Source organism: Nyctereutes procyonoides, unplaced genomic scaffold, assembly GCF_905146905.1.
Source record: "Nyctereutes procyonoides isolate TBG_1078 unplaced genomic scaffold, NYPRO_anot_genome, whole genome shotgun sequence".
NCBI classification, from domain to species: Eukaryota; Metazoa; Chordata; class Mammalia; order Carnivora; family Canidae; genus Nyctereutes; species Nyctereutes procyonoides.
The window spans coordinates 7526663-7552442 of record NW_026575035.1 but is presented as its reverse complement, the minus strand read 5'-3'; the positions used below and the strand labels follow the sequence as shown (position 1 = coordinate 7552442).

The 25780-nt window shown below is 36.7% G+C and overlaps 1 protein-coding gene and 1 non-coding gene across 2 annotated transcripts; both read right to left on the bottom strand.

Moving 5' to 3' along the window:
- Window positions 1–4523: 4523 nt before the first annotated feature.
- Window positions 4524–4627, bottom strand: LOC129505430 (U6 spliceosomal RNA). The gene has a single exon (XR_008663525.1). It is a non-coding gene; the product is annotated as a U6 spliceosomal RNA (small nuclear RNA).
- An 834-nt stretch (window positions 4628–5461) lies between these two features.
- On the bottom strand, window positions 5462–25303 carry CUNH8orf89 (chromosome unknown C8orf89 homolog). Its single transcript, XM_055318388.1, has 5 exons — window positions 25264–25303; window positions 13186–13349; window positions 11457–11610; window positions 9593–9648; window positions 5462–5758 (listed from the first exon to the last, which is right to left on the bottom strand). Exons 2-5 carry the CDS (start codon window positions 13310–13312, stop codon window positions 5610–5612), a joined length of 486 nt encoding a protein of 161 aa, XP_055174363.1. The 5' UTR covers window positions 13313–13349; window positions 25264–25303; the 3' UTR covers window positions 5462–5609.
- Window positions 25304–25780: the final 477 nt, after the last annotated feature.

The following is a 25780-nucleotide window of genomic DNA, read 5'->3' as shown; positions in this document are numbered from 1 at the left end:
CGGCATGGAGCCTGCTTGTGTCTCTGCCTCCCTCTCTGAATAGATAAATCTTAAAAAAGAAGAAAGAAGGAAGAAGAAGAAGGGATGGGGGGAGAACCTCTGTGTGAATACTGAGTGAAGCAGAGGCCAGCACTAGTGATATATACCATCCAAGTCCTGAGCTCTCTCTCTATGACTTATGCTCAAGTTTTCCCTGCAACAAAGACTGTATCTGGAAGCTTTCTTTGTTCACTCATGTAGATTTTTCTAAGCTGACAAATGTTGTAGATCAGAACCAGAAGTTTCTTGCAGAGGAATCTATTAGGAAAGAATATCCCTTTTAGGGAAAAAAAAGGTCTAGATATAGATTCAGAGATATATCTATAGATGGATCTCAATATAGGTTTAAAAATATTTAACAATTTATAACATTTGGATTTTAGCAATGTCTTCAGTTGCATTTAAACTTATTTTTCTTATATCTGTGTAAAATTAAGTTAACTAACTTTGATACAACATGCATAGAATGATCCCACTACAATAAAAGTAGTTCTGTATCCATCTGCAAATATACAGAGAAAGATGTTCACTTGATATTATTTATGAGTGATGAGACTTGAGGTGCTTTTTGAATTTTCTTCTTCCACACTGTTGAAATCCTGAAAATGTAAACTATTCTTCCAAAAATACTGAAGTGAATTTTCTAGTAAAGAAAAAAACAAAAAACACCCAAATCCTGAATTTATTAATTTGACCAGAATGATCAGGATCTGTGTACCAGCTCATAACAACCAAATTCACAGAGATTGTGAATCAGATCTGCAATACATTAATTAACATACCCATTCCTAGATCTAAGATTCATCATCCAGAGAAGGCACTTACTTTTTAGGTGACTAGATTTACTCAGGACTCTAAACTACATATTAGAGAGTTGCTTAATAAGCATGCATAGAATTAGAGAAAAGGCAGTAGGTTTTGTCTTCTTAGGAAATTTCTTTGAAACTATCATCAGCTAATGATTTGTCCTTCACTGAAGCAATTATTCTTTGTAAAGACCTGTTTTCTTGCCCTAAAACCAAGACTCTGTTTTCTCATCCTAAATATTTACCATAAGGTATGGTTTCCGAAGAAAATGTTGGAGCAATTTCCAAATCACAATTTCTGGAAGACCAGACATAAATTTAACGCCCATGGTAGCTACAGTATCAGAGGTTGGCATCTCACACTTATCTCTACAATCTTGGGTTTATCTCACTTGGAGGTTGTCTGAGTCTTCTGTGTACTAAATACATTCTTTTTGTGAGGAACAAAAAGAGTACATACAAAGGAAGTAGAGCCTGTGGGGCTTTTTTTTTCTTTTTAAATTTTTACTGAAAAACAGGGCATCTGGGTAGCTCAGTTGGTTGAGTGGCTGCTTTCAGCTCAGGTGGTGATCTCAGGGTTCTGGGATAGAGTCCCCAGTAGGGCTTCCTGCTCACCGGGGAGCCTGCTTCTCCCTCTCCTTCTGCTCCTCCCCTAGCTCACGCTTTCTCTCTCGCTCTCTCTCAAATAAATAAATAAAATCTTTAAAAAGATTTTATGAGAGACACACACACAGAGAAAGAGAGAGAAAAATCTTAAAAAAGATTTCATGAGAGACACAGAGAGAGGGAGAGAGAGACAGAGACACAGGCAGAGGGAGAAGCAGGCTCCATGCAGGGAGCCTGATGTGGGACTTGATCCTGGAACTCCGGGATCACACCCTGAGACAAAGGCAGACAGACGCTCAACCCCTGTGCCACCCAGGCGTCCAAAATAAAAAAATCTTTTAAAAAAATAAAATAAAAATTTAATGAAAAGCATAAGCTAAATTCAATCTAAGGCTTAAAAGGTGATTAATTGGGCAGCCTGGGTGGCTCAGCGGTTTAGCGCCGCCTTCAGCCTGGGGCGTGATCCTGGAGACCCTAGATGGAGTCCGGTGTCAGGCTCCCTGCCTGAAGCCTGCTTCTCCCTCTGCCTCTCTCTTTCTCTCTCTCTCTCTCTCTCTCTCTCTCTCTCTCTCTCTCATTCTCTCTCTCTCTCTCTCTCTCATTCTCTCTCTCTCTCTCTCTGTGTCTCTCATGAATAAATAAATCAAATCTTTAAAAAATAAAAGGTGATTAATTATTTTCAGTGTATTTCATAACTTTCTTTATTAAAAAATAAACACTTCACTCCGTTCTTGCATTGACTTGGGTTGAACCCTTTCATGGGTGAGAAGGAAGCAAGACTTTCTACGCTACTAATATAAATGATCCAGGATGTGTCAGTATCATAATTTAGAAACTTAACTCAAGATCAGGATATTTTTCGCAGCGCAAAGACTGTCTCCTTCTAAATTTTAAGTAACTAAATTATGATGTATCAACTAAATTTAAGTTTTCAAACAATTATTATTCCACTAAGTTTATGTATATGAGCTTTGAATCCTAGTAGGTTAGAATTCTATTCTCCTGTTTTCTAGCGGGAAATCCAGTGTAAAACAAACACAAAATCAAAACCCTTTATTTACTTAATTTCTAAAACAGGAAAAACATCACCTACCTACTTTTTAGGGGTTTTATAACATTTGCAATGTAATATTTAATGTTTAGAGTACATACTAGGAGCTGAATAAATGAAATTCATTTGATAATCAAAGATATTTAAAAGGGCTTGTCCAAATAAGAGTTTGTAAATTTTTTGTTTGAGAGTATAGCTTTTCTCATGTCCCATTTTTCAAATCACTGACCACACTTGGAATAGGTGGTCAGAAGACAGAGAGAGTACCAGTAATATCTAAATCATTCTCAACTGAAATTTAGAGGTAAGCACGAGCATACCCACTTAAATTTACTTGGTTATCTTCCAGGAATGGATTCATTGTGATAATGCATACAAACACATACATATTCATAATATATTTTACACATTAACATAAAGCATTGAAAGACATGGAATATGTTAATTTTCCCACATTTGTGGTGGTTTCTTTTTTTCTTCTTCCGCTTTTGCTTTCTTCCTATTTCCTCCCATCCCTTATGAATTTGGGCTCTCTTCTCTCTGCTTTTTATCAGGGGAAACACAGTCTTTGCTATACAAATGTTTCTCTAAGTTCTAATTCTAGTCAGTATCTTTTTCCAGAACTTCACACCTGCTTCCAACTACCCATTTGGCATCTCTGTCCTGATGACATTCTAGACTGAATGTACACAAAATTGCATTCACCATCTTATTCCCCCCTAAACAACACTTTCTTCAGAGAATCCTATGTCTAAAATTGGAAATAAGCTGGTTTTTTACTCTTCCTCTCCTGATACCCTATGCTAATCAGTTAATCTGAAGTCTTTTGCCATAACGTCTAATTATCTAGTCTCTCCTTCCTATTCCCTTTTCTACCTTTCTACTGAGTGATTTTTACCTCAATTTTTATAACAACCTCCTAAATGCTTTCCCTAGCTCCAGGCCCCTCCTATACAATCTGGCCTAAACATTATACCCGAATGAACCTTCCTAATTCACAAAGGCAATAATTTACTTTCACTATCAAAATCTACCATTGTGAAACAGAGGAAATATAAACTCATGCTTGGCATCTGACAGTCCCTACCAGGTGTCATCAGGTTATATTTTGAGCCCTATCACCCTCCATTCTTTTGACCCCAAGAGTGCATAAATGAATGGCCCCACAAAGGAAGATCTAGTTTGTAATTTTCTTTGACCCACACATGGTTTATAAATTTGGAATCAGCTGTTTATTTCACTTAGTTGCTAACATTTACATAGGCTTTGCAACTTTGGGCTTACATTGCCACATGACACAAAGCTAGGCAGTGAGTGCCCTTTAAAATTGAGAAACATGCCCTGGTTCACCATAGCCTTCATCTGATTGGTGCTATACTTCATCTGGTCCTGGCTAGGTGCCAATAAGCATGTGAATTTATGACACTTGCCCTATATTACCTAGTGCTCCAGCCAAATGCATCATTCCCAAATGCACAGCATGCCTTTGCTTATGTTGTTCCATCTTTTTTTTTTTGTATACTTTTCATTGTAGTTTGATTTGCCAACATGTGGTATAACACCCAGTGCTCATCCCATCAGGTGCCCCCCTCAGAGCCCGTCACTCCATTACCCCAACCCCCCCCCCCGCCCACCTCCCCTTCCACTACCCCTTGTTCGTTTCCCAGAGTTAGGAGTCTCTCATGTTCTGTCTCCCTCTCTGATATTTCCCACTCATCTTCTCTCCTTTCCCCTTTATTCCCTTTCACTATTTTTTATATTCCCCAAATGAATGAGACCATATAATGTTTGTTCTTCTCCGATTGACTTACTTCACTCAGCGTAATACTCTCCAGTTCCATCCACGTCGAAGCAAATGGTGGGTATTTGTCGTTTCTAATGGCTGAGGAATATTCCATTGTGTACATAGACCACAGTTTCTTTATCCATTCATCTTTCAATGGACACCGAGGCTCCTTCCACAGTTTGGCTATTGTGGACATTGCTGCTATAAACATTGGGGTGCAGGTGTCCTGCCGTTTGAAAATATGGAACGCTTCACGAATTTGTGTGTCATCCTTGCACAGGGGCCATGCTAATCTCTATATCGTTCCAATTTTATTATATGTGCTGCCAAAGTGAGCACTGTTGTCCCATCTTTAACAGAAATGCCCTCTCCCTCGATTTTTCCTATCTTTAAGGTCCATTTCAAATACTGAATCTCCCGTGATGCTTTCTCACTACCAGCTGGATGTTACTGCCTTGTTTTTGAGCCTGTGTAACACTTTGTGGTTCTCTTATGGCCTATATCCCACTCTTCAGTGGATAAGTCATTGGTATCCTTGATTTCTACTCTTTCTCAGGGAGATGTACTAATGGACACTTGCCCCCTACTCCTCAAGGCTTTCTGAAGGAAAAGTTTTCCTTTTGACATAGACCTTCCCTTCTCCTCCTCACAGAGATGGAGTGAATCTCCCTCTTTCCCCTCAGGGATCTTCCTGTATACACAATGGGAATGCTTTGCTCTACTTGTCAGGAAAAGCCCTGATATGGCAAGTGAGGTTGTCAGCAATGCCTGAGTGTGTACATTTGTCCAATTCTGAAGTTCAGGATTAGGAGGCCCACTATTGCCACAGGAAACAGTATTTTCCTTCCAGATTTTTCCAGCAAACAAAGCTAATATTTTCATCTGCTTGAATACTTATCTCACTACTGTATTTAAACTCAAGCAGGGAAAAGGAGGCATTCTTACTGAGTATCTTCTAATCCCAATAATGATTCACTCTGTCTTAAAGTTTCTGCAGCTCCTAGCAAAGTCAGTCACTCTACAGATAGGCACTCAAAACACGTCAAGTTGAATTAAAGGATATAATCAATGTGCATAAAATTCATGGAATGTAATTTTTCCCTTGCCATGTCCCCATAAACTATAATTTAAATGTCTTTTTGTAGATGTCAATGAAATACAAATGATTCTATATATTACATAGAATATTTATTTCCTATTTATATTTCCACTTTTATGTAAATCATTGTACATCATATGACATATGAAAAAAGAAAAAGAAAGGAAAAAATATATAAACCTTGGATATCAGTGTAGAAAGCACTGAACGATGTAGTATTTATCAGCAGTCTCGTAGGTCTCGTTTCTTGCCCTTTTTGGATTTTCTAGTAGTTTCTTGACGAATGGTATCATACTGCAATATGGCCATTTTGGAAAGTCTCTGCAAGTATTGAGATGGTGCTCCAGCAAGAGGATCGCTGAAGCCAGTACCTGTGAAGAAAAAGAAATCAGCTATTAAAATTAAGTACACTAAAATGATATTCTCTAAAGTACAGGGCAAATAAAAATCTCTCTTCCTCAAATGACCATTAAACACTGCTAGTTCTTGATATATCACATTTGTGAATTAGAGATAGAAAGCACTTACTTTCTAAAATGAGTGTAATATCAAGTCATTTCAAAAAATATTTAACTAGGGGTGCCTGAGTGGCTCAGTCAGTTGGGCATCCAACTCTTGATTTTGGCTTGGGTCATGATCTTAGGGTCATGGAATCAAGCCCTGTGTAGGGTTCCACTCAGCAGGAGGTAGCATCTACTTAAGATTCTCTCTCTCCCTTTGTCCTTCCCCCAATTCATGCTCTCTCTCTAAGAATAAATAAATCTTTAAAAAAGTTAACTTAAAAAATTTATGATATTTCTATTTAACTATATAAAACTAAATCTGACTCTATAATGCTCATGTTTTTAAAACATGAGATGGCTGTGGAATTTATTCCAAAGCAAAAGACACACAATCTCCATAAATAATTAACTTGTTTCATACCTTACATGCTCATCAAGTTATTTTCTCCAAAAATTCCATTTCTCATAAATGCTAAGTTTAGTAAAATAGTAAAATTGTAAAGGAAAATGAGTAATTCACTAACTGAACAGCATTACTCAAGCTTCTATTATAGAGTGTAGTAATAGTAATAGATAACATATATTGAGTGATCTCTCTGTGCCAGGTACTTACATTTATTTCAATCACACAACACTATGAAGTAGGTAACTAGTACTATCTTTGGCCATAAATATAAAAACAAGATTTAGTAGGGCTAAAAAAATTGCCCAAGGGCAAAGAATTTAAACTCAGATTCATCAAATTCAAACTTCCCATGCATTCACTACATATTGCCCTAAATATGTAAATATGTATAAATACTTCTATTTGAAAACATATAAAACTTTGAAAATAATATACTGATTCAAACTGTCTTAAAATATGATTATTTAATTCAAATGGTTGAGTGTCAAAAAAGGCTACCTACAGTTCTTTAGTGTGGTTATTTTTGGTTCGTTTTGTTATTTGAATGTATAGCATGGGTAGAAAGTTCAGAGAAAGAGAGAGAGTTGGGGGGGGGAAGAATATGATTGGGATAAATGTCCTTAGGAGTACAGTGAACCTGACATTTAGAAAAACTCTTTGGCTATAAATTAACTAGATTGTAGAGATTAAGCAAATTTCAAAAAACTTCAAAACTTCATACAAACCAATGCAATTAAGTTGGAAGTTGTTAACAATAAGATAAATTTAAAATTCTCAAATACAGAAATGTACACACACGTTCTATCTAGATCATTCATCAGTCAAAAAAGAAATCATAATAAACATTAAAATATTTGTAACTAATGAGAAAGAAAATATTGCAAAACTTGTGTGATACAGCAAAACTTATGCTTAAAGAGGTTTATACCCCAAATTCCTATGTTAGAAAAGAAGGCTTGAGAATTAATAAGTTAGACATAGAAAAATAATAAACCCAGAGACCATGGAAGAAAAAAGATAATGCAGGAAAGAGAAGAAATCAATGAAGTAGATAACAAATTTACAATAAGAAAGATTTTTAGAAGATGAGTTCTTCATCGAAGAGAATAATGAAAAAGAAAAAGTCTCTGGTGAGATCAATCAAGAAAAAAAGGCAGAAGGCACAAATAAATAACATCAAAAGAAGAAGGACAGGGTTCTTCTGTCCTTTTGATCAGCATGTGACTTTTGATCTCAGGGTTGTAAATTTAAGCCCACCCTGGGTGTAGATATTACTTAAAAATAAAATTTAAAAAAAGAGGAAGAAGGACAGAAGTACAGATACTACAAAAACAACTTTATGCCAATATATCTGAAAACTTAGACAAAATGCAAAAAAAAAAAACTTAGAAAATATAACTTACCAAAACTGATTGAAGAATTAGAATGCTTTAAAAATCCTAAAATTAAAATGATTTAATCAATATTAAAATAATAATTCTTGCCCAGCTATCTATTTTGTTTGATGTTAGTGTAGCTACACAATCTTTCTTTTTATTAATTTTTGCATGATTTGTATTTTTCCAACCTTGCACTTTTGATCTTTCTGGCCTTAAATTTAAGGTATGCCTCTTGTAAGCAACACACAGTTATTTTTCTTAGTCTGGTACTTTGTTTTTTCATTGAAATATTTAGTCTGCTTATATCTAATGCAACTGTTATGTTTAATTTTAAATCTTTAATATTGCTAATTGTTTTCTATTTGTCTCATATATTTTATGTTTCTTTTTTCCTCTTTTCTTGTCCTCTTTTGAAATGATCAAGTATTTTCTCAATATTATACTTCCCCTCTCTTTTAGCTTGTTACTTGTATTATTTTATTATCCTTTTAGTGGTTACCATACTGATGATCACATGTCTCTTTGACATATTACAAACTACTTTAAATTAGTTATTTTACCATTTTTCAGATAATGCAAGTATCTTACATTTTCAAACCACATATGCCCCATCCTACCTCTGTGCTACTATTATCAAGTATTTTATTTCTACATATACTTTAAATTTCATAATAGTACTGCTACTGCTTCTAATTCTTTCCCAAGTTGTTGTACTTTCATTTTGTATCATTACTTTTTTAATATTTTTAGTGAAGCTCTGCAGACAATAAATTCTCTTAACTTCTATTTGAATGAAAATGTATTTGTTTCACTTTTACTTTTAAGGATATTTTCACTGGGTATCCAATTCAAGCTTGGTAGTTATTCTCTTTTAGCCCTTGAGAATGCCATTCCATTGTCTTCTTGCTTCCATTGTCCACATTTAAAAAGTCAGTTGTATGTCTTACCATTCCTCCTTCAAAGGTAACCTATCCTTTTTCTGTTTTGTTTTATGTGTATGTGTGTGTGTGTGTTTTAACTTAGTCTGTTTATTATGATTTGCCCACGGTGGTTTTCTTACCTGCTGAGTGCTTATAGAGCTTTTTGTATCTGTGGCTTTGTATTTTTCATCAAAATTGGGAACATATCAGCCAGTATGTAAATACTATTTCTATCCTGCCCTCTCTCCTCTTATTCTGGAATTAGAATTACACATGTGTAAAGCAGGTTTTATTTTGTCACATAATGACTTGCACACTCCCTTCTATATTATCTTTTTTCTCCCTTCACTTTAATTGAGTATTTTCTAATGATCTTTCATTTTACAAATCCTGTCATCCGCTGCTTTCCATTGTTTCCTCAACTTTATTGCAGTATATTTTACAAATAAAAATTGCGTATGTTTAAGGTATACAACATGATAACTTGATATACATATACATTGTGAAATGATTACCATAATTAAGTTAATTGCCACACCCATCACCTCATACAGATAGATACCTTTTCTGGGAAGGAGATGAGAACACTTGAGACCTACTCTCTTAATAGAGAGTATACAGTATACAGTACAGTATTATTAACTATAGTCACCATGCTGTACATTGGATCCCCAGAACTTATTCATCTTAGAACTGTAATTTTGTACCAACATCTCCCCATTTGCCCCACCCAAAACCCGGGTAACCATCAGAGCAAGATTAGTATGCAGGCTATGCAACAGCCCACATGAGATGACAAGGGCTAATCCCAAGGTCCTGAGATAATAAAGGTATGTGTATAGGGAACACAACATCCACTACATTTATAAAATAAACAGAGCTTAAAAGAAGCATTAAGAGAACAAAACAATCAGTGGAAAGAAAGAGAGTTAAAAAAAAAAAAGTATGAGACAACCTAATATGACATGTGGTGGAAGAAAAAAATGAGCCAACTTACTCTTTGGTTTTTCCTGAAGTGGTACCACAGTGCATGCCTCCTTAGTCTTCCTTATCCTAAAATTATATATTATCATAAAATCACTTTTATATAAATCCAGGGTACATTAGTTTTAAAAAAAAAATAATAGATAAGAAGCTGCTTTCATCAAAACTCACTCGGTGAAGGACAACACTTGGAAAGTAAGCATTAAAGAAAGTGAACTCATTCCATCATAATTAATCCAATCAGAAGTAGATATGAACAATTCAACATCTCAGTTTTGCTAATAAATTTTACCTGTAGATAAGTGTTATGTCTAACCTCTCACATATTTATCTTCAACTTTCTTTAAGTATGATTTAAAAAATACTAAGAGAAAGAGAATAAATATTGGATTAAGAGGGTATCTAGATATGCCAGATATCAACTATCACTTATTTCTGCAAATTTTACCTATTAACCACCACAAACTGAATTTTATCTAAACTTTTGTTCCTACTGTAACAGACCTACATAACGAATGGGTTATCAGAGGAGGTAGGTCATGATTGAATCTGCTGTGGTTGAGATAATCCATAAGAATTGAAAATGTCCTGTAACTATATTGAACTTTAGAAGTCAGCTGGAACTTCCAAATGCCCCTTCACCTCTAGGATTACTACTATCAGTTATATTACTAGACTGCGCCTCGAGAGTCACTGAAAATGTATGATTATAATGAAAGAAATTTGAAAAAAACAAACTTTTATCAGCATTTTAAAAACAAATATTTACATATGGAGTGGAAAAAGGTGGTAAGGGGTTGTACACAAAGACAAACAAAAATGTGTTACTTCCCTGCTTTGCCATGGCTGTTCGTTCAAGGGGCGCTGTGCAATATGCAGAGGAGAATAAAATACTTGTAGGCAACTCAACATGTTCTCACTAAAATGGCTGATATAAAGACACTTGTTTCAAAGACAGGGAAAAGAACTAACATTTACATTTGCCAAGCACTTCATAAACATTATGGCACGTAGCCACCACTTTTCTGCTTTGTATATGAAGAAAACTGTCATAACATGAATTTAATATATTGAAATTATCCTTCATTGGCTAGGCAAATTTACACTCAAGCCAATGTAAAATGATGAGGAGTCATTTCACAAACAGCCAAGTTGCAAATGAAAAAAAAAATGAAATAGGGTGAAAACAGTAGGAAGCAAAATGAAGACTTAAGATTAAGAGGTAGTTGGGCCAATTCAGGGGTTGCTTTCTGGGCTTCCAGTTTCTTAAAGATGATCATTGAAAGCAGGGTAACAAGACTGGTCTGTACTGAGACAAGCTCATTGCCAGAGGCAGCTCTACATCCTTCTCAAAGGGCCCTGTGACTCCTGATGAAATTGACAAGAGTGAGGTGAGTGTTAGGGACACAGTGTCTTAGCAATGATGGAAAGTCACTGAAACCTTAAGTAGGTTTTATTTTTATTTTTTTAAAAGATTTTATTTATTCATGAGAGACACAGAGAAAGGCAGAGACACAGGCAGCAGGAGAAGCAGGCTCCCTCTGGGGAGCCAATGTGGGACTTGATCCCAGGACCCTGAGATCATGACCTGAGCCAAAGGCAGATGCTCAACCATTGAGCCACCCAGGCATCCCTAACAAATATTTTTTAATGGAAGGCCTTAAGTCCTTTCTGGCAACATCACTTGAAAACTGAGAAAAGTGCTTATTTGTCAAATTGAATAAAATTGCTACCTACATTAAAACATGAGATCCTTTATGAAAAAAATATCAGTGGGCAAGAAAGACTTCAAGTCACTAGCCAGGAAAACCTCTTCCTTTAGCAGTATTACTACAGATACGTGTGGAATGCAAGAGAACTGAACAGCAATGGTCTACCTGACTGGAGGCATCTCGGTCTCAGCATGCAGCCGTCTTGATTGAACGCCCAGTGGAGTTGAACTTACACTTTTTGGGCAACTCTGCAGTCCTGGTAAATATGGCATTTTGACACATTCTTTGAGCTCTTCTAGACCAAATATTGTGGTGTATTCTAATCAAAAATAGTATCATAATCAATGGTATTATTTCTGGATGAAATGCATATAACTTCTTTTACTACATACTAAAATGCATAATACAACATACCCAATTAGTCATTAAGCAAAGCAAATAAAGCTACCATAATCTATCTATTATCTTTCCCAAGAGAATACCTTTTAATTCCTAATATAGGATATAGGGAAGTAAGGAAGAGTTGATTCAGGGGCTGATTAAGAAGTAGAATAAGGAAAAAAGACAGCTGGACAGAATCGACACAGTCGTCACTATCCTCTGCCCTCATTATTTTACATAATTAGAATTTCCAGTGTATTAGAGATATTCACAGTAGAGTTTAAAAGCACTTTTAAGAGTTTTGTATTTCTGCTATTTTAAACCTTCCTATCTTCCTGCTTTTATGTAAATAAGAGGTATGAATGTACAATTATTGAGCTAGCAATGAGACATAAAAGAATTCTCTTTAAGGCATTGATTTTAACTTTCTTTCTGCAAAATTTAACACCAAATCCATAAATACTAGCATTGAAGCATCAAGATTGCTTCTCCTGCTAACCTCACATAAAACTGTACAGAGATTGTCAAATTATTTAAAAACAAAATGAAACTTCAAAATGAAGGCAATAAATGGGCAAAAACAGATTAAGAAATTAAAGGTTCCGGTGATCTTTAATTGTGATGAATTGTATTTTAAGCTTTCTCTACTAAGCACGTCTAGCATAGCAATAAGAATAGTATTTAATGGGACTAGAGTTATATTAAACACTCCAAATGCTATTTTGCAACTTTTGACTTTTCTTCTGGAAGAAAAAAATAGTTTCTCCTGATCAAAAAACATACAAAGTTTCTTTCCAGCAATTGGATTTGGGGTGAAAGGACAGATAAACATGTCTTCTGAATATCTTTAATGGGAATGTAGTGAAAAAGTTGAAAAAAAAAAAAAAGTAACACACACAAAACCAGGAGTGATGAAATAGGTTGTGGAGTTTGAATTTTACTGTTTTCAGGAATTACATCTCTATTTATAAAGCTGAAGGGAGAATTCAGGATAAACAAAAAATACAATTATAATTTGAAATTTGAAATATAAATTGAAATTAAGCTATTAATACATTCATTCGCGCACATGTCAAAAGTCCTCAAATTAGTCCTTATTGAGCAATGGTAGAATAAAAGATACTTTCCACATGCAAAAAATAAAGTTTGGGTTAGAACTAGGAATACAAAAGGGTGCTGTTAGAGATTTGGGTTTCTTAAAACAAAAATCAACCTGAGGTGTTTAAAAACAAACAGAATTTGTGAAAAGTAGTATGACCCAATGGAGATAGTACTGAACTGATACCAAGAAAAGTTCTTTAAGATTTGTTTCCATCATGAGTTACAGAGTTATGTTAAGTAAATTAATTTTAATTTGGTTCCATTTTCATTTACCATAAACTTAGGATATTATCCTTCTATAAATATTACAGAAATTACAAGATGTCTCTTGACTGCTTAAAAAATACATGTGTAAGTTTAAGGCACTATTTCTATATTTTATTCAGTAAAATAATTATAAAAATGAAGTTACCCTTCTTCATCCTTTGTGTTTCTAAAACTGCTTTCCTCCAACTATTCTCAAAAAGAAAACAACTGTCAAGGGAATTTCTGGTGACATTAGATGTATCAAATTTGATTTCAGGAGACAGGACTGGCATTTTTTCTTCTTTCAACAATGCTGATGAAAGTGAGATGCTGCTTCAGATTCAGGACACAAAATACAAAAAAGAAAAAAGTATTTCAGAGATAAATATTTTTTCTAATTTGTTTTTCATCATATAGATTAAATACTAACAGACTTACATGGAAAGTTCACTTATAACATGTAAATATATATTCTTGGGATTTTAAAGTAAGAGGCCTTTAATAATATAGCCACAATTGGTAGTAAGAGTTTTTTCTTTTAAATATTTTAGTAAGTTCTTTCAAATCCCAGGTCACATATATTTAGCAATATAAAAAAATTTGAAGTCCAACAGCAAGTTATTATGCACAAGACAATAAAATGGTTAGGATTCTCTCAGATATATTACCATTATACACAATGACCACGTGGGACTTATCTCTGGGATACAAGGATGGTTCAACACACAAAAACTAATGTGATATACCAATTTAACAGAATTAAGGATTAAAAAAATCATGTGATCATCTCAATAGATGCAGAAAAAGCATTTGATAAAATTCAACACTCTTTCATGATAAAAACTCTCAACAAACTAGGAATAGAGGGAAATTATCTCAACATAATAAAGGCATACAAAGCCCACAGTTAATATCACAATCAATGGTGAAAAATCAAGTTTTTCCTCTAAGATAAGGAATAGGCAAAGATGACCACTCTTACCACTTCTATTCAACTACAAGTCCTAGCCAGAGCAATTAGGAAACTAAAGGAATCCAGACTGGAAAAGAAGCAGTAAAACTATCCCTGTCTACAGATGTCATGATCTTAAATATGTAGAAAATCCTACAGATACCACCAAAACAACACTTGTAATTTTATACACTAACAACAAATTTTCTGGAAAGGAAATTAGGAAAACAATCTAATTTACAACAGCATGAAAAAGAATGGAATACTTAGAAATAAATTTAAGGAGTGAACAACTTATACACTGAAAAACACTGATAAAAAATTAAAGAAGACACAAATGGAAAGACATCCCATGTTCACAAATTAGAAAACTTAATTTTGCCAAAATAACCATACTTCCAAAAATGGTCTACAGATTCAATGCAATTGAAATCCCAATAACGTTTTTTTACTGAAATAGTAAAAGAATAAAAAAATTCATATGGACTCACAAAGGACCCCAGATAGTCAAAACAATCTTGAGAAACAAGATTGAAGCTGGAGGCATCAACTTGCTAGTTTCAAAATATATCACAAAGCTAAGGTAATCAAAACAATATGATACTGGTATAAAAACAGACATATAAGCCACTGGAAAAATAGAAACCAGAAATAAATCAACATATATACAGTCAACTGATCTTTGACAAGGATACCAAGGAGTACACAATAGGGAAGGGATAGTCTCAACAGACAGCATTGGAAAAACTAGATATTCACATGTGAGAGAATGAAACAGAACCCTATCTTACACAATACCAAAATCAACTCAAAATGGATTAAAGACTTAGACCTAAGACCTAAAACTGTAAAAACTCCTATAAGAAAATATAGGCGGAAAGCTTCATGACACTAATCTGGCCATCGTTTTGTGGATATGATACTAAAAGCACAGGAAACAAAAGCAAAAATAGACAAGTGAGACCTGTATGAAACTAAAAAGCTTCTGCACAGCAAACAGTCAACAAAGTGAAAAGGAAACCTATAGGCAGGAAAGAACATTTGCAAATCATTTAACTGATAAGGGGTTAATATCCAAAATATATAACTCCAAAGCAAAAACCAAAGCAATCACAAAACAAAAAATCTAATAACTGGTTTAAAAATAGGCTTAAGGACTTGAATAGACACCTGTGGTGATGGATAAAAATTTTTTAAAAAGTGGTGATGAGGATGGAGAAATTGGAACTCTTGTACACTATTGGTGGAAATGCAAATTGGTGCAGCACTATGGCAAAAAGTATGGAGGCTCCTCAAAAAAGTAAGAATAGAACTACTATATGATCCAGCAATCCTGCTTCTGGGTATTTATCCAAAAGAACTGAAATCAGAATCTTGAAGAGAAATAAAAAAAGAATCTTGAAGACACTGTGCTGAGTGAACTAAGCCAACATGGGGGGACAAATATTGAAGATTCTAGTTATATGAAGCATTTAAAATAGTCAAACTCATAGAAAGCATAAAATGGTGGTTTTCAGGGGCTGGAGGGAGGAGGAAATGAGGAGTTTCTAATTAGTGAGCATAAAGTTTCAAGACGATTAAGTTCCAGAGATCTGGTGTTTGACATTGTACCTATAGACAACAACACTATATTGTACACCTAAAAATACATTAAGAGGGTAAATCTCATATTCAGTGTTCTTGCCACAAAAAATGAAAATTTTAAAAATTATTACCATGATAATATGCATTTGCCCCTGAAAAAAAGATAGTTTCTATGCCCCATGGAAAATAAACATGTCCTCATAATAGCCATTACTTTTATTCTAAACATGGATACAGAAGAATAATTAATTATGCATTTAGTTTAATTTGCCACTGGTCATATTAGGTTTGGACCCACTCTAATGACCCCATACTAACTTGGTTATCTCCAAATAAGGCCACATTCTGAGCTTGGGGTTTGGACTTCAACATATCAATGGGAGTGGAGGGAGGCAAAATGCAATACATAATGCTACATCATAGCCTATATAAAATATTTGTTGGAGGTAATTTTTTTAAACTCTATTTAAATAAGTGGACATAAAAGTTGATTCACTCTCTTAAACCCAATTTTTTAAATAAAAAAGGATAATATACAACAATTGAGATCTTCACAATTCTACAGTCCAATAATAACTGTTGATGTTCTTGGTATATTTGAGGGACAAAAATATTCTGAAGTCTTCCATATCAAAGGTAACACTAAATTCAGTAAGATTTTGGTACTAAATGCATTTATCGTATACTAATCCTTTAAAAATTGGAAATCCATGGTAGTTCCCTTATTATTTGGGTTTCAAAGGATAGTAAATCCAAAATATGTGCTTAAACAAGATCTGCCCTTGAATAAAAGCCTGGCCAGGTACCTCAGGTCTGATGCTAAGATATCAGGGACCCCGCCTACTTTTCTACCTTACAGCTCAACTGCCTTGAACACATCTTATCCACATAGTTCAAGATAGCTAAGTGAACATTTATACTGGTGCTGATGGGAACCAGGGTTTTCAGTGTGAGAGAAAAGACCGAGATTTAACATCAATAAAGAATAAGCAAAGACCTTGAAGTCCTAACTATGAATTGGAAATATAAGACTTTTCATCTAAAAAAGACAAAAAAAAAAGTGTTTCCTAGCTCTGTTCACTAAACCTAATAACTGAAATGTGACTTAAAAAAAACCCAAGAAGGGATCCCTGGGTGGCGTAGCGGTTTAGCGCCTGCCTTTGGCCTAGGGCGCGATCCTGGAGACCGGGATCGAATCCCACGTCGGGCTCCCGGTGCATGGAGCCTGCTTCTCCCTCTGCCTGTGTCTCTGCCTCTCTCTCTCTCTCTCTCTGACTATCATAAATAGATTAAAAAAAAAACCCAAAAACCATAAAAACCAACCAGAAATAGCTGATTCCAGGTCTGTGGAAGGAAATGTACAAGATGGGCCCAGAACATATTGTCATTCAGGAGACCTAGTTATCTATCAATGAAGACTAAAGTTATGGTAGTCATCAACTTAAAAAGGCTCCGAATTGACCAAAAATGAGAGTTGTAAACATTAATAAAAACAGTGACTGTAATGAATTGAAATATATTAAATATGTATAATACATACATGTACAGGCATACCTTGTTTTACAGTGCTTCGCTTTATGTCGCTTCACAGGTAATTGCTTTGTTGTTTTTTTTTTGTGTGTGTGTGTGTGTGGTTTTTTGTTTTTACTTTTGTTTTATTTTTTACAAATTGAAGGTTTGTGGCAACCCTTCATAGAGCCACGTCCATTGGTGCCATTTTTCTGACAGCAATTTGCTCATTTCTCATCTGTCACATTTTGCTAATTCTTGAAATATTTCAAACTTTTTCATTATCATTATATTTGTTATGGTGATCTGTGATCAGTAATCTGTGATCTTACTATTGTAACTGCTTTGAGGTGCAATGAAGCGTGCCCATAAAAGAGAGCGAACTTAATTAGTAAGTGTTGTGTGTGTTCTGACTGTTCCACTGACCAGCTGTTCCTCCATTTCTCTCCCTCTCCCAGGGCCTCTCTATTCTCTAAGACACAACAATACTGAAATTAGGCCAGTTAATAACCCCACAATGGCCTCTAATTGTTCAAGTGAAAAGAAGAGTCACATGTCTCTGACCAGAAATGATTACACTTAGTAAGGAAGTCAAAAGCTGAGACAGGTTGAAGGCTAGTCCCTGTGTGCCAAATAGTTAGCCAAGTTTAAATGCAAAGAAAAGTTCTTGTAGGAAATTAAAAGTGCTACTCCAGTGAACACACAAATGGTAAGAAAGTGAAATAGTCTCATTGCTGAGATGGAGAGAGTCTGAGTGGTCTGGACAGAACATTAAACCTGCCACAACAGTCCCTTAAACCAAATCCAGAGCAAGGCCCTGACTATCTTCAATTCTGTGAAGGCTGAGGGACGTGAAGGAGCTGCAGAAGAAAAGTTTACAGCTGGCAGAGGCTGGTTCATGAGCTCTAAGGAAAGAAGCCATCAGCATAACATCGAAGTGCAAGGTGAAGCAGCAAGTGCTGACGTAGGAGCTGCAGCCAGTTCTCCAGAAGACCCAGCTAAGGTAACTAATGACGGTGGCTACACTAAACAATACACTTTCACCGGAGATGGGACAGCCTTCTGCTGGAAGAAGATGCCATCCAGGACTGTCATAGCTGCAGAGGAGAAATCAGTGCCTGGCTTCAAAGCTTCAAAGGACAGTCTGACTCTCTTGTCAGAGGCTAATGCAGCTGCTGAATTTCACTGGAAGCCAATGTTCGTTGGCCGTTCCGAAAATCCTAGGGCCCTTCAGATTTATGCTAAATCTTCTCTGCCCATGCTCTGTAAATGGAACAAGAAAGCCTGGATGATACAACATCTGTTTATAACATGGCTTACTGAACAATTTAAACCCACTGTTGAGACCTACTGCTCAGATTAAAAAAAAAAAGAAGATTTCCTTTCAAAATACGACTGCTCATTGACACTGTACCTGGTCACCCAAGAGCTCTGATGGAGATGTACAAGGACATTAATGTTGTTTTCATGTCTGAATACAACAGAAATTGCTGGTTCATTGATCTGTAAGAGAACTGATCTCTGAATTTTTTTAAAGATTTATTTATTTATTTATTTACTTACTTACTTACTTATTTATTTGAGAGAGCTCAAGGAAGCACCCAAGCAGGGGGAGTGGCAGAGGGAGAGGGAGAAGCAGACTTCCCACTGAGCAGGGAGCCCGACATGGCACGCAATCCCAAGACACAGAGATCATGACCTGAGCCGAAGGCAGCCACTTACCTGATTGAGCAACCCTGGTGCCCCTGATCCCTGAAATTTTGTTAATTAAACAATTGAGGCCTTGACTTTTTTTTTTTTAAGATTTTATTTATTTATTCATGAGAGACATAGAGAGAGCAAGGCAGAGACACAGGCAGACGGAGAAGCAGGCTCCATGCAGGGAGCCTGATGTGGGACTTGATCCTGAGACTCTAAGATCACACCTGGCACCAAAGGCAGGCACTAAACTGCTGAGCCACCCAGGGATCCCCCCTTGAAGAGTTATTAAATGGTTTGCCTCTAATGTTATACAAGGAATAACAACAAGACTATTTTTCAAATTCTCTTCTTTTAGTGGAAAGGAAAAATGGCAAAGGAAAGCGACTAAAGAGATATTAAAATTGAGCTCTAGGGCAGCCCGGGTGGCTCAGCAGTGTAGTGCTGCCTTCAGCCCAGGGCGTGATCCTGGAGACTTGGGATCGAGTCCCACTTTGGGCTCCCTGCATGGAGTCTGCTTCTCCCTCTGCCTCTCTCTCCTCTCTGTGTTTCTCATGAATAAATAAAATCTTTAAAAAAAAATTGAGCTCTAACAAAATTAAAATTAAACCTGTAAAATATCAGGAAAACAATGTTCAAAACTATAGGCAAAGTTCCCATCTGGACATAGGGACTTCCCATTTCCTAAAATTCAGAAGCAGTGAATTTGCCAGTTTGCATTTAAATATTAGTTTGCAGGAAGAATTACATGGAAGCAGTCCCTAAGAGCTCCCCAGCCTGTGAATTGAGAAATGAAGAAATATAGAAGCAATGGCACTTACGATACATATCATCCCCCTATATATCCCAGAGCCCTTTGTTATGTTCCCATTCCTGGATGGGACAAAAATATTTATTTTCTTGTTAATCTTTCTGTGCCTCAGTCTCCCTACCCAGGGAACTAATAAGATCTGCCTTACAGAGTTATTGTGAATTCTGAAGATGATTTAAGACAAGCATCTAGCTAAATGCCTAGTATGCTACTTTAATTCTCAAACAAGAATCTTCAGTTCAGACTGCAGTAAAGGTAGCTTAAAAGACAAATGATGGCTGGCTGCTATTCTCATCATAATCCTTGTGATTATTACCCTAGGCTACAAATCAGGTAATGGCTGGGTATGAGAGATACAGTTTGACTCGATGCCTTTTCCTCTCTTCCTTTCATGGAAAAAGTGCACCCCTAGAATTTTCCTGTTTTTCTTCATACTGTCCTGTTCTCATCTTATGCATTCCATGTTCTTCATCTCCTTGAATATTACAAATATATATTTTTTCCCATGATGTTCTATTCAGTTTTGTGGTACCCATCTCCCACTTGCTGCATCTGCCAAGTTCTCTTTTCTTGTGGTTCATTTCCTTATATAATTGGTAAACTTTGACTGTGAGCTCATCTTAATAGAGAGATTGCTATGTACAGGAGTCTAGTACTCCCTGAGCTATGGAGACTTTGCTATGCAGACTTTTCCATTAGTTTCTGCCTGGCCGTGGGTTTCAGAGGTGCCAGACCAGTTAACATGTCAGTTCCTTGGATGGTGATCCCTGAAGCACATAGTAAAGTGAGTTCAGATCCCAGACTTGAGCTGTATGGGGTATGAAGCTGTGCAGAGTCTATGGACAGGGTTTAACAGCTAACTCTTTTGCTGCCATAGTTAAAGTGAATGGCAAGCTTCTTTGCAGCGTCCTTAGGCCCACAGGGAAATATTTTTCTAGTTATCATCTCACTGTCTATAGTGGGTTGTATTTTTCAAAGAAGGATGCACTAATACATACCCATGCCAACATGTTCTTCCTTTGGTGTGATGTTGAGTCTTGCTTCAAGAGGTGAGGTCGGTGTTCTGCCTCCCTGAAAACTAACTTCCTGGTAAATTAAGTGCCTTGGAAGTGACACTGTGTGATTTCCAAGGCTAGGGCATAAAAGGTGACACAACTTCCACTGGCTCTCCCTTAAGATACTCACCTTTGAAATCCAGCCACCATTTTGTGAGGAAGCCAGGTAACAGGAAGAAGCCACTATATAAGGGTTCCAGCTGACACCTACAGCTAAAGTCTCAGTCCACAGCTGGCATCAACCACCAGACATGGGAATGAACGAGCCTGCAGGTGATTCCAGTCCCAAGCTTTCGATTCTTTCATCTGAGGCCCAGACATCATGAAGCGGAGCCAAGCTGTCCCTGCTGTGCACTGTCCGAATTCCTGACTCAAAGAATCCCTAAGCACAATAAATGGTTGTTTTCCATGACTAAGTTTTGGAGAAATTTGTGATGCAGTCATAGTAACTGGAACAGTACTTCTTTGTGACTTCCAGCTTTCGGCAGATGCTCAACAGTGGCTTCCTATGTGAGTGTTCCTTCATTTCTGGCACCTGGGGATTTCCTTCTCTTGGTCCCTAGCTCAGCCACATTTCCATAAATTATCTTATTATATTTTACCCAGCATTTGAAACATACCAAAGTAGAATGGAGTCCCATCCATGTCACCTCCTTCTGCCACACAGCCCAGAAGTTCCCATAACTTTTCAAATGAGAACATAAATAATTGATGTATTTAATTCCTCTTATATATAAAGATAGCTTATATATATATATACTTGAAAATAAAAAAGAGAGTAAGTACTATGGAAAATATATTTATTAAAGGACAGATAATTCATTCCAGGAAAAAAAAATACAAAGGATCAAAGTTCATCCTCACTAGTTCTCAAATAAAAGCAAAATAATATAATGAGTTACTAACTTTTCCCAGTTAAAATGGCAAGGATTTTTCTTAAATACTAGACAATGTAAGATGAGGTTCAAGGAAAATAGAAGCTCTCATAAGAGTTCAGTATATGTATCAATATAATATGTCTGGAAAGCAATCTAGCAATATATATGTCCTTATAATTTTATATATTTTGATCTAGCAATTCCACTTCCAGGTATGTATCCTAAAGGAATGATTGTTGATAAGTACAAATATTTATCTTCAAGGATGCCAAATTCTGTACTTTTTATAATAGAAAAGAAAAAAGGCTGAAAATAACCCAAACATCAATGAGCAGATGGTAAGATTATTTTTAGTTTAAAAAAAAAAGATATTATTTATTCATGAGAGACACAGAGAGAGACAGAGGCAGAGACACAGGCAGAGGGAGAAGCAGGCTCCATGCAGGGAGCACGATGTGGGACTTGAGGATCACACCCTGGGACAAAGGCAGGCGCCAAACTGCTGAGCCACCCAGGGATCCCCTTTAGCTTTGTTTAAAGCAAAATAGTTATTAAGTGAACATAAAAACAAGTTGTGGATTCATTGAGAAAGCTGTTTATTTATCCACAATGCCAGTCATTGCACTAGCTGAAATACAAAAATGATGATGATGCAAAAGCGTACAGTATGTTGAGGGCAATAAGGTAAACAAACGATTATAGTTCACTATAATAAATATTAATGAAAAAGGTATGTTTCAATTCTGTGATACAACAGAGCATTTGTTAACCCAGCCAGATTGGGGAAGTAGGAGTTTTGCTTTTGTTTTTGAGCAAGGGACGTTCAAATTAAGTCCTACAGGTTCTCATAAGTAGCAGTTGACTGTGATGGTCAGTAGGCTGCATGTCTACTAACATTCTTGCTCCTCCAGAGAATAGAGTTGTTCCTAAGAAGTGCCTACTTCCCCATGATTGGAGCTTGAATGAGTGTAATGTGAATGCTTTCTGCAAGAAGTCTTTCAGAAGCAGGTCTGCTTTCTCCATACCTTCCTTCTTCTCTTCCTTCTGCTGGCTACAGTGAGATAATAAGCAAGTGGTAATGAATGGTAGAGCCTGGTCCTACAACCAACTGGAAGAAAACTGCCTGCGGAGCAGGACTATCTGCCTCACAACTCTTGTATGAGCAAGAAATAAACTTTTACATGTCATGTCACTAAGATGTTGAGATCCGTGTGTCATTACAGTTAGCAACAGGCTAATACATGTAACTTTTTATTCCCAAATGTGAGGACATTAGCTCACTTACTCAAATACCGTCACTAAGCATGTACTATGTGCAAATCAATATACCATGTGCATGACTGATACGAAGAACTAAACAGAGATTTTGCCTTCACAGAATTTCCAGAGCAAAAGGAAAACAGTCACTCACATGACTGTAATATAAGGCAAAGTGTGACATTACAGCCTGATGAAGGACAAATATTTCACATCAGGAGAGTTAAAAGAAGGCAGATATTACTTTCACTTGGAAGTTTAAAAAATACTTGGAAAAAGCTAGAAAATGATATTTATTTTTTTTTATTTTTTTTATTTATTTATGATAGTCACAGAGAGAGAAAGAGAGAGAGGCAGAGACATAGGCAGAAGGAGAAGCAGGCTCCATGCACTGGGAGCCCGACGTGGGATTCGATCCCGGGTCTCCAGGATCGTGCCCTGGGCCAAAGGCAGGCGCCAAACCGCTGCGCCACCCAGGGATCCCTAGAAAATGATATTTAAATAGAATTTAGACAGGCAGAAATGGCAGTAGAGCCATTCCAGGAAAAGATATAGATGTGAAAGATGCCATGGAAGATGGAGCAGGGTTCAGATAAGAGTACTGTGAGAGATAAGGCAATGACAGACTGGGGCGAGATCACAGACAAATCTGAATGCTAGCCGAAGTGGTTTGCACTTCCTTCTTTGAGCAATGGGAAGGCACTGATGGGTTTTGAACAGAGGTGTAGCACATTCAGAGCCACACATTAAGATTAATCTGTCAGAGACTAGAGCCAAGTTAAGACCTACAATCATCATCATCATCATCATCATCATCATCATTCAGAGTGCTTTAATTAGAGTGGCAGCAGTGAGACTACAACAGCTGATTGAATTTAGGAGGCTCAGCAAAGAAAGAAAGAGTCAAAGATAACTGAGACTGTGAATGAAGGTGACTTAAGAGAATGACGAATTACATTCAAAGAGAAATTGCTAGTCTGGCATGGAGAGCAACAAAGGGCTCAGTTTTAGATAAAATGCGTGGAGGATGTCCAGGCAGAGCTATAGAACCTAGGTCTAAGCTGTAGGAACTGAGGACTATAGCTTTGGTTGGGAGAAGAAATTCTAAGAGTTATGTATTCACGGGTGAGAAGTAAGGCCAGAGACTGGATTAAAGTTGCCAAAGAAGACTTGGAAGGGAGAAGAAAGCCAGATTTCCTTAAAATGTGTGCAAAGTAGGAAGATAAAGAAGATAAAGAAGCTGAGAGGTGATTGGAGAGACAGACAATACAGAAGAACCATAATTATAGGAAGCACTGGACCGTGTCCAATTCTATAGAAGTTAGTGGCGGAAGGTACCAGTAATAACATAGCAACACCTAAAGTACAATCTCATTTAATCCTCAAAGAACCCAAAGAAACACAATTCCCAGTCAATCACTGACCAGGAATTCACATCCAACAAGGAACACATATTCATTGGAGTAAAATGAGCCTGGATTCTAATCTTGATTCTGCCCTTCAATAGCTGCCTAACCATAGGGTCATGAAGAAAATAATAGTGCCTCCGAATCTCATAGGGTTAGTGAGGATGAGATTTCAAAATGCATGTAAAGTGTTCAGCACAGTGCTGGACACGTAATAAACACTCAATGAGACAGGGGTGGAAGCTATTGTTTTAATTGTTTTTAAACAGTAAACACAGATCTTTCTCAATACAGTCTGTTGATGGAAATGTAAATCATTAAAGACTTCTTTGGAAGACAAGATTCTACCAAAAATTTTTAACATACACACATCTGACCCAGCAATTCTTCTTCAAGGAATTCAATTTACTGAACTGTCCCCATGTATAAGAACGTTCATTGTTGCATTGTTTGCAATAAGGAAAAATTGGAACTAATCTTAAAGAGGAATGGTCACATAAATCACAATACATCTATACCATATGATCATACATCTGTATGATACATCTACCATATCAATGCAAATCTAAGTAAACTGATAAGAAGTTATTTCTCACATCTTTTTCAGTGCAAAAGATAATTTCTCAAAAGAATCCAGATATGATTCCAATGATTAAAAAAAAACATGAAGAAAGAATAGAAGGATAAACACCAAATTAACTCTAAGACGTGTAAGAAAGAAAAGAGAAAAAGGTAAAGAGGGCTTTCATGTCTATCTCTATATTCTTCTGTTTGAATGAGAGCTACTGATGCATTATAATGTAAGTTTTTAAATGTAAGAACTCAAAAAAAGAAGCATCAGAAGTATTTTTGAAGAAATGGCACTGTGACAGGGGACTTTTTAAAAAGATTTTATTTCTTTTATTATTTATTCATGAGAGACATAGAGGGAGGGGGGGGGCAGAGACACAGGCAGAGGGAGAAGCAGGCTCCATGCAGGGAGCCCAATGCAGGACTAGATCCCAGGACTCCAGGATCACACCCTGGGCGGAAGGCAGGCACTAAACCGCTGAGCCACCCAGGGATCCCCCATGTGACAGGGTATTTAAACTCACCATTAGCAAGGTAGATAAAAAGCCAATGAAGATGGAAGAGCAGAGATTCTTGTGCTTCAGGGAGTACAATAGCCTGAAAACGGTTTCAAGCTGCATTTCTTTAGAGGCTCCACTGTTCATGTCTATGACCCCAAAAAGGTTGTAGGGGTAGAATGACTCCTACAATAGAACAGACTACCTGCATGACACAAATCTTTTCTAGTAATTGTAACCCCTCATGAAAAAAGTAATAAACACACACACTATATAGGTAAATCAGAAATGGCACAAAGCAAAGGCAGCAGAGCTAATTAACACGGTCAGGGTCCCAAGTCCTGCTCCACATGGCCCTGTGCAAGAGTGACGTACAGCGGCAGTCAGGGGCAGGGGTAAACACATCCCCCACAGCACCCTCCAGGTTAAACCCTGGCAGGTTGGAGGGAGACCCTGTAAGGCGTATCCACCCGATGCATGGAGGCGCATGTTCCCCTGTGCAGGCTCCAGGCTGGCAGGGAGGTCCTCTTGCCCCGGGTTCGTC

Bases quoted from the DNA above. Each gene is read 5' to 3' on its own strand.
- CUNH8orf89 (XM_055318388.1), bottom strand. From the start codon at position 13,312: ATGCCAGTCCTGTCTCCTGAAATCAAATTTGATACATCTAATGTCACC. The intron at 11,611-13,185 runs GTAACTTCATTT...ATTTTTGATTAG, and splicing joins AACACAAAGGATGAAGAAGG to AATACACCACAATATTTGGT. The intron at 5,759-9,592 runs GTAAGTTGGCTC...TTTTCTTCACAG, and splicing joins ACTTCAGGAAAAACCAAAGA to GTACTGGCTTCAGCGATCCT.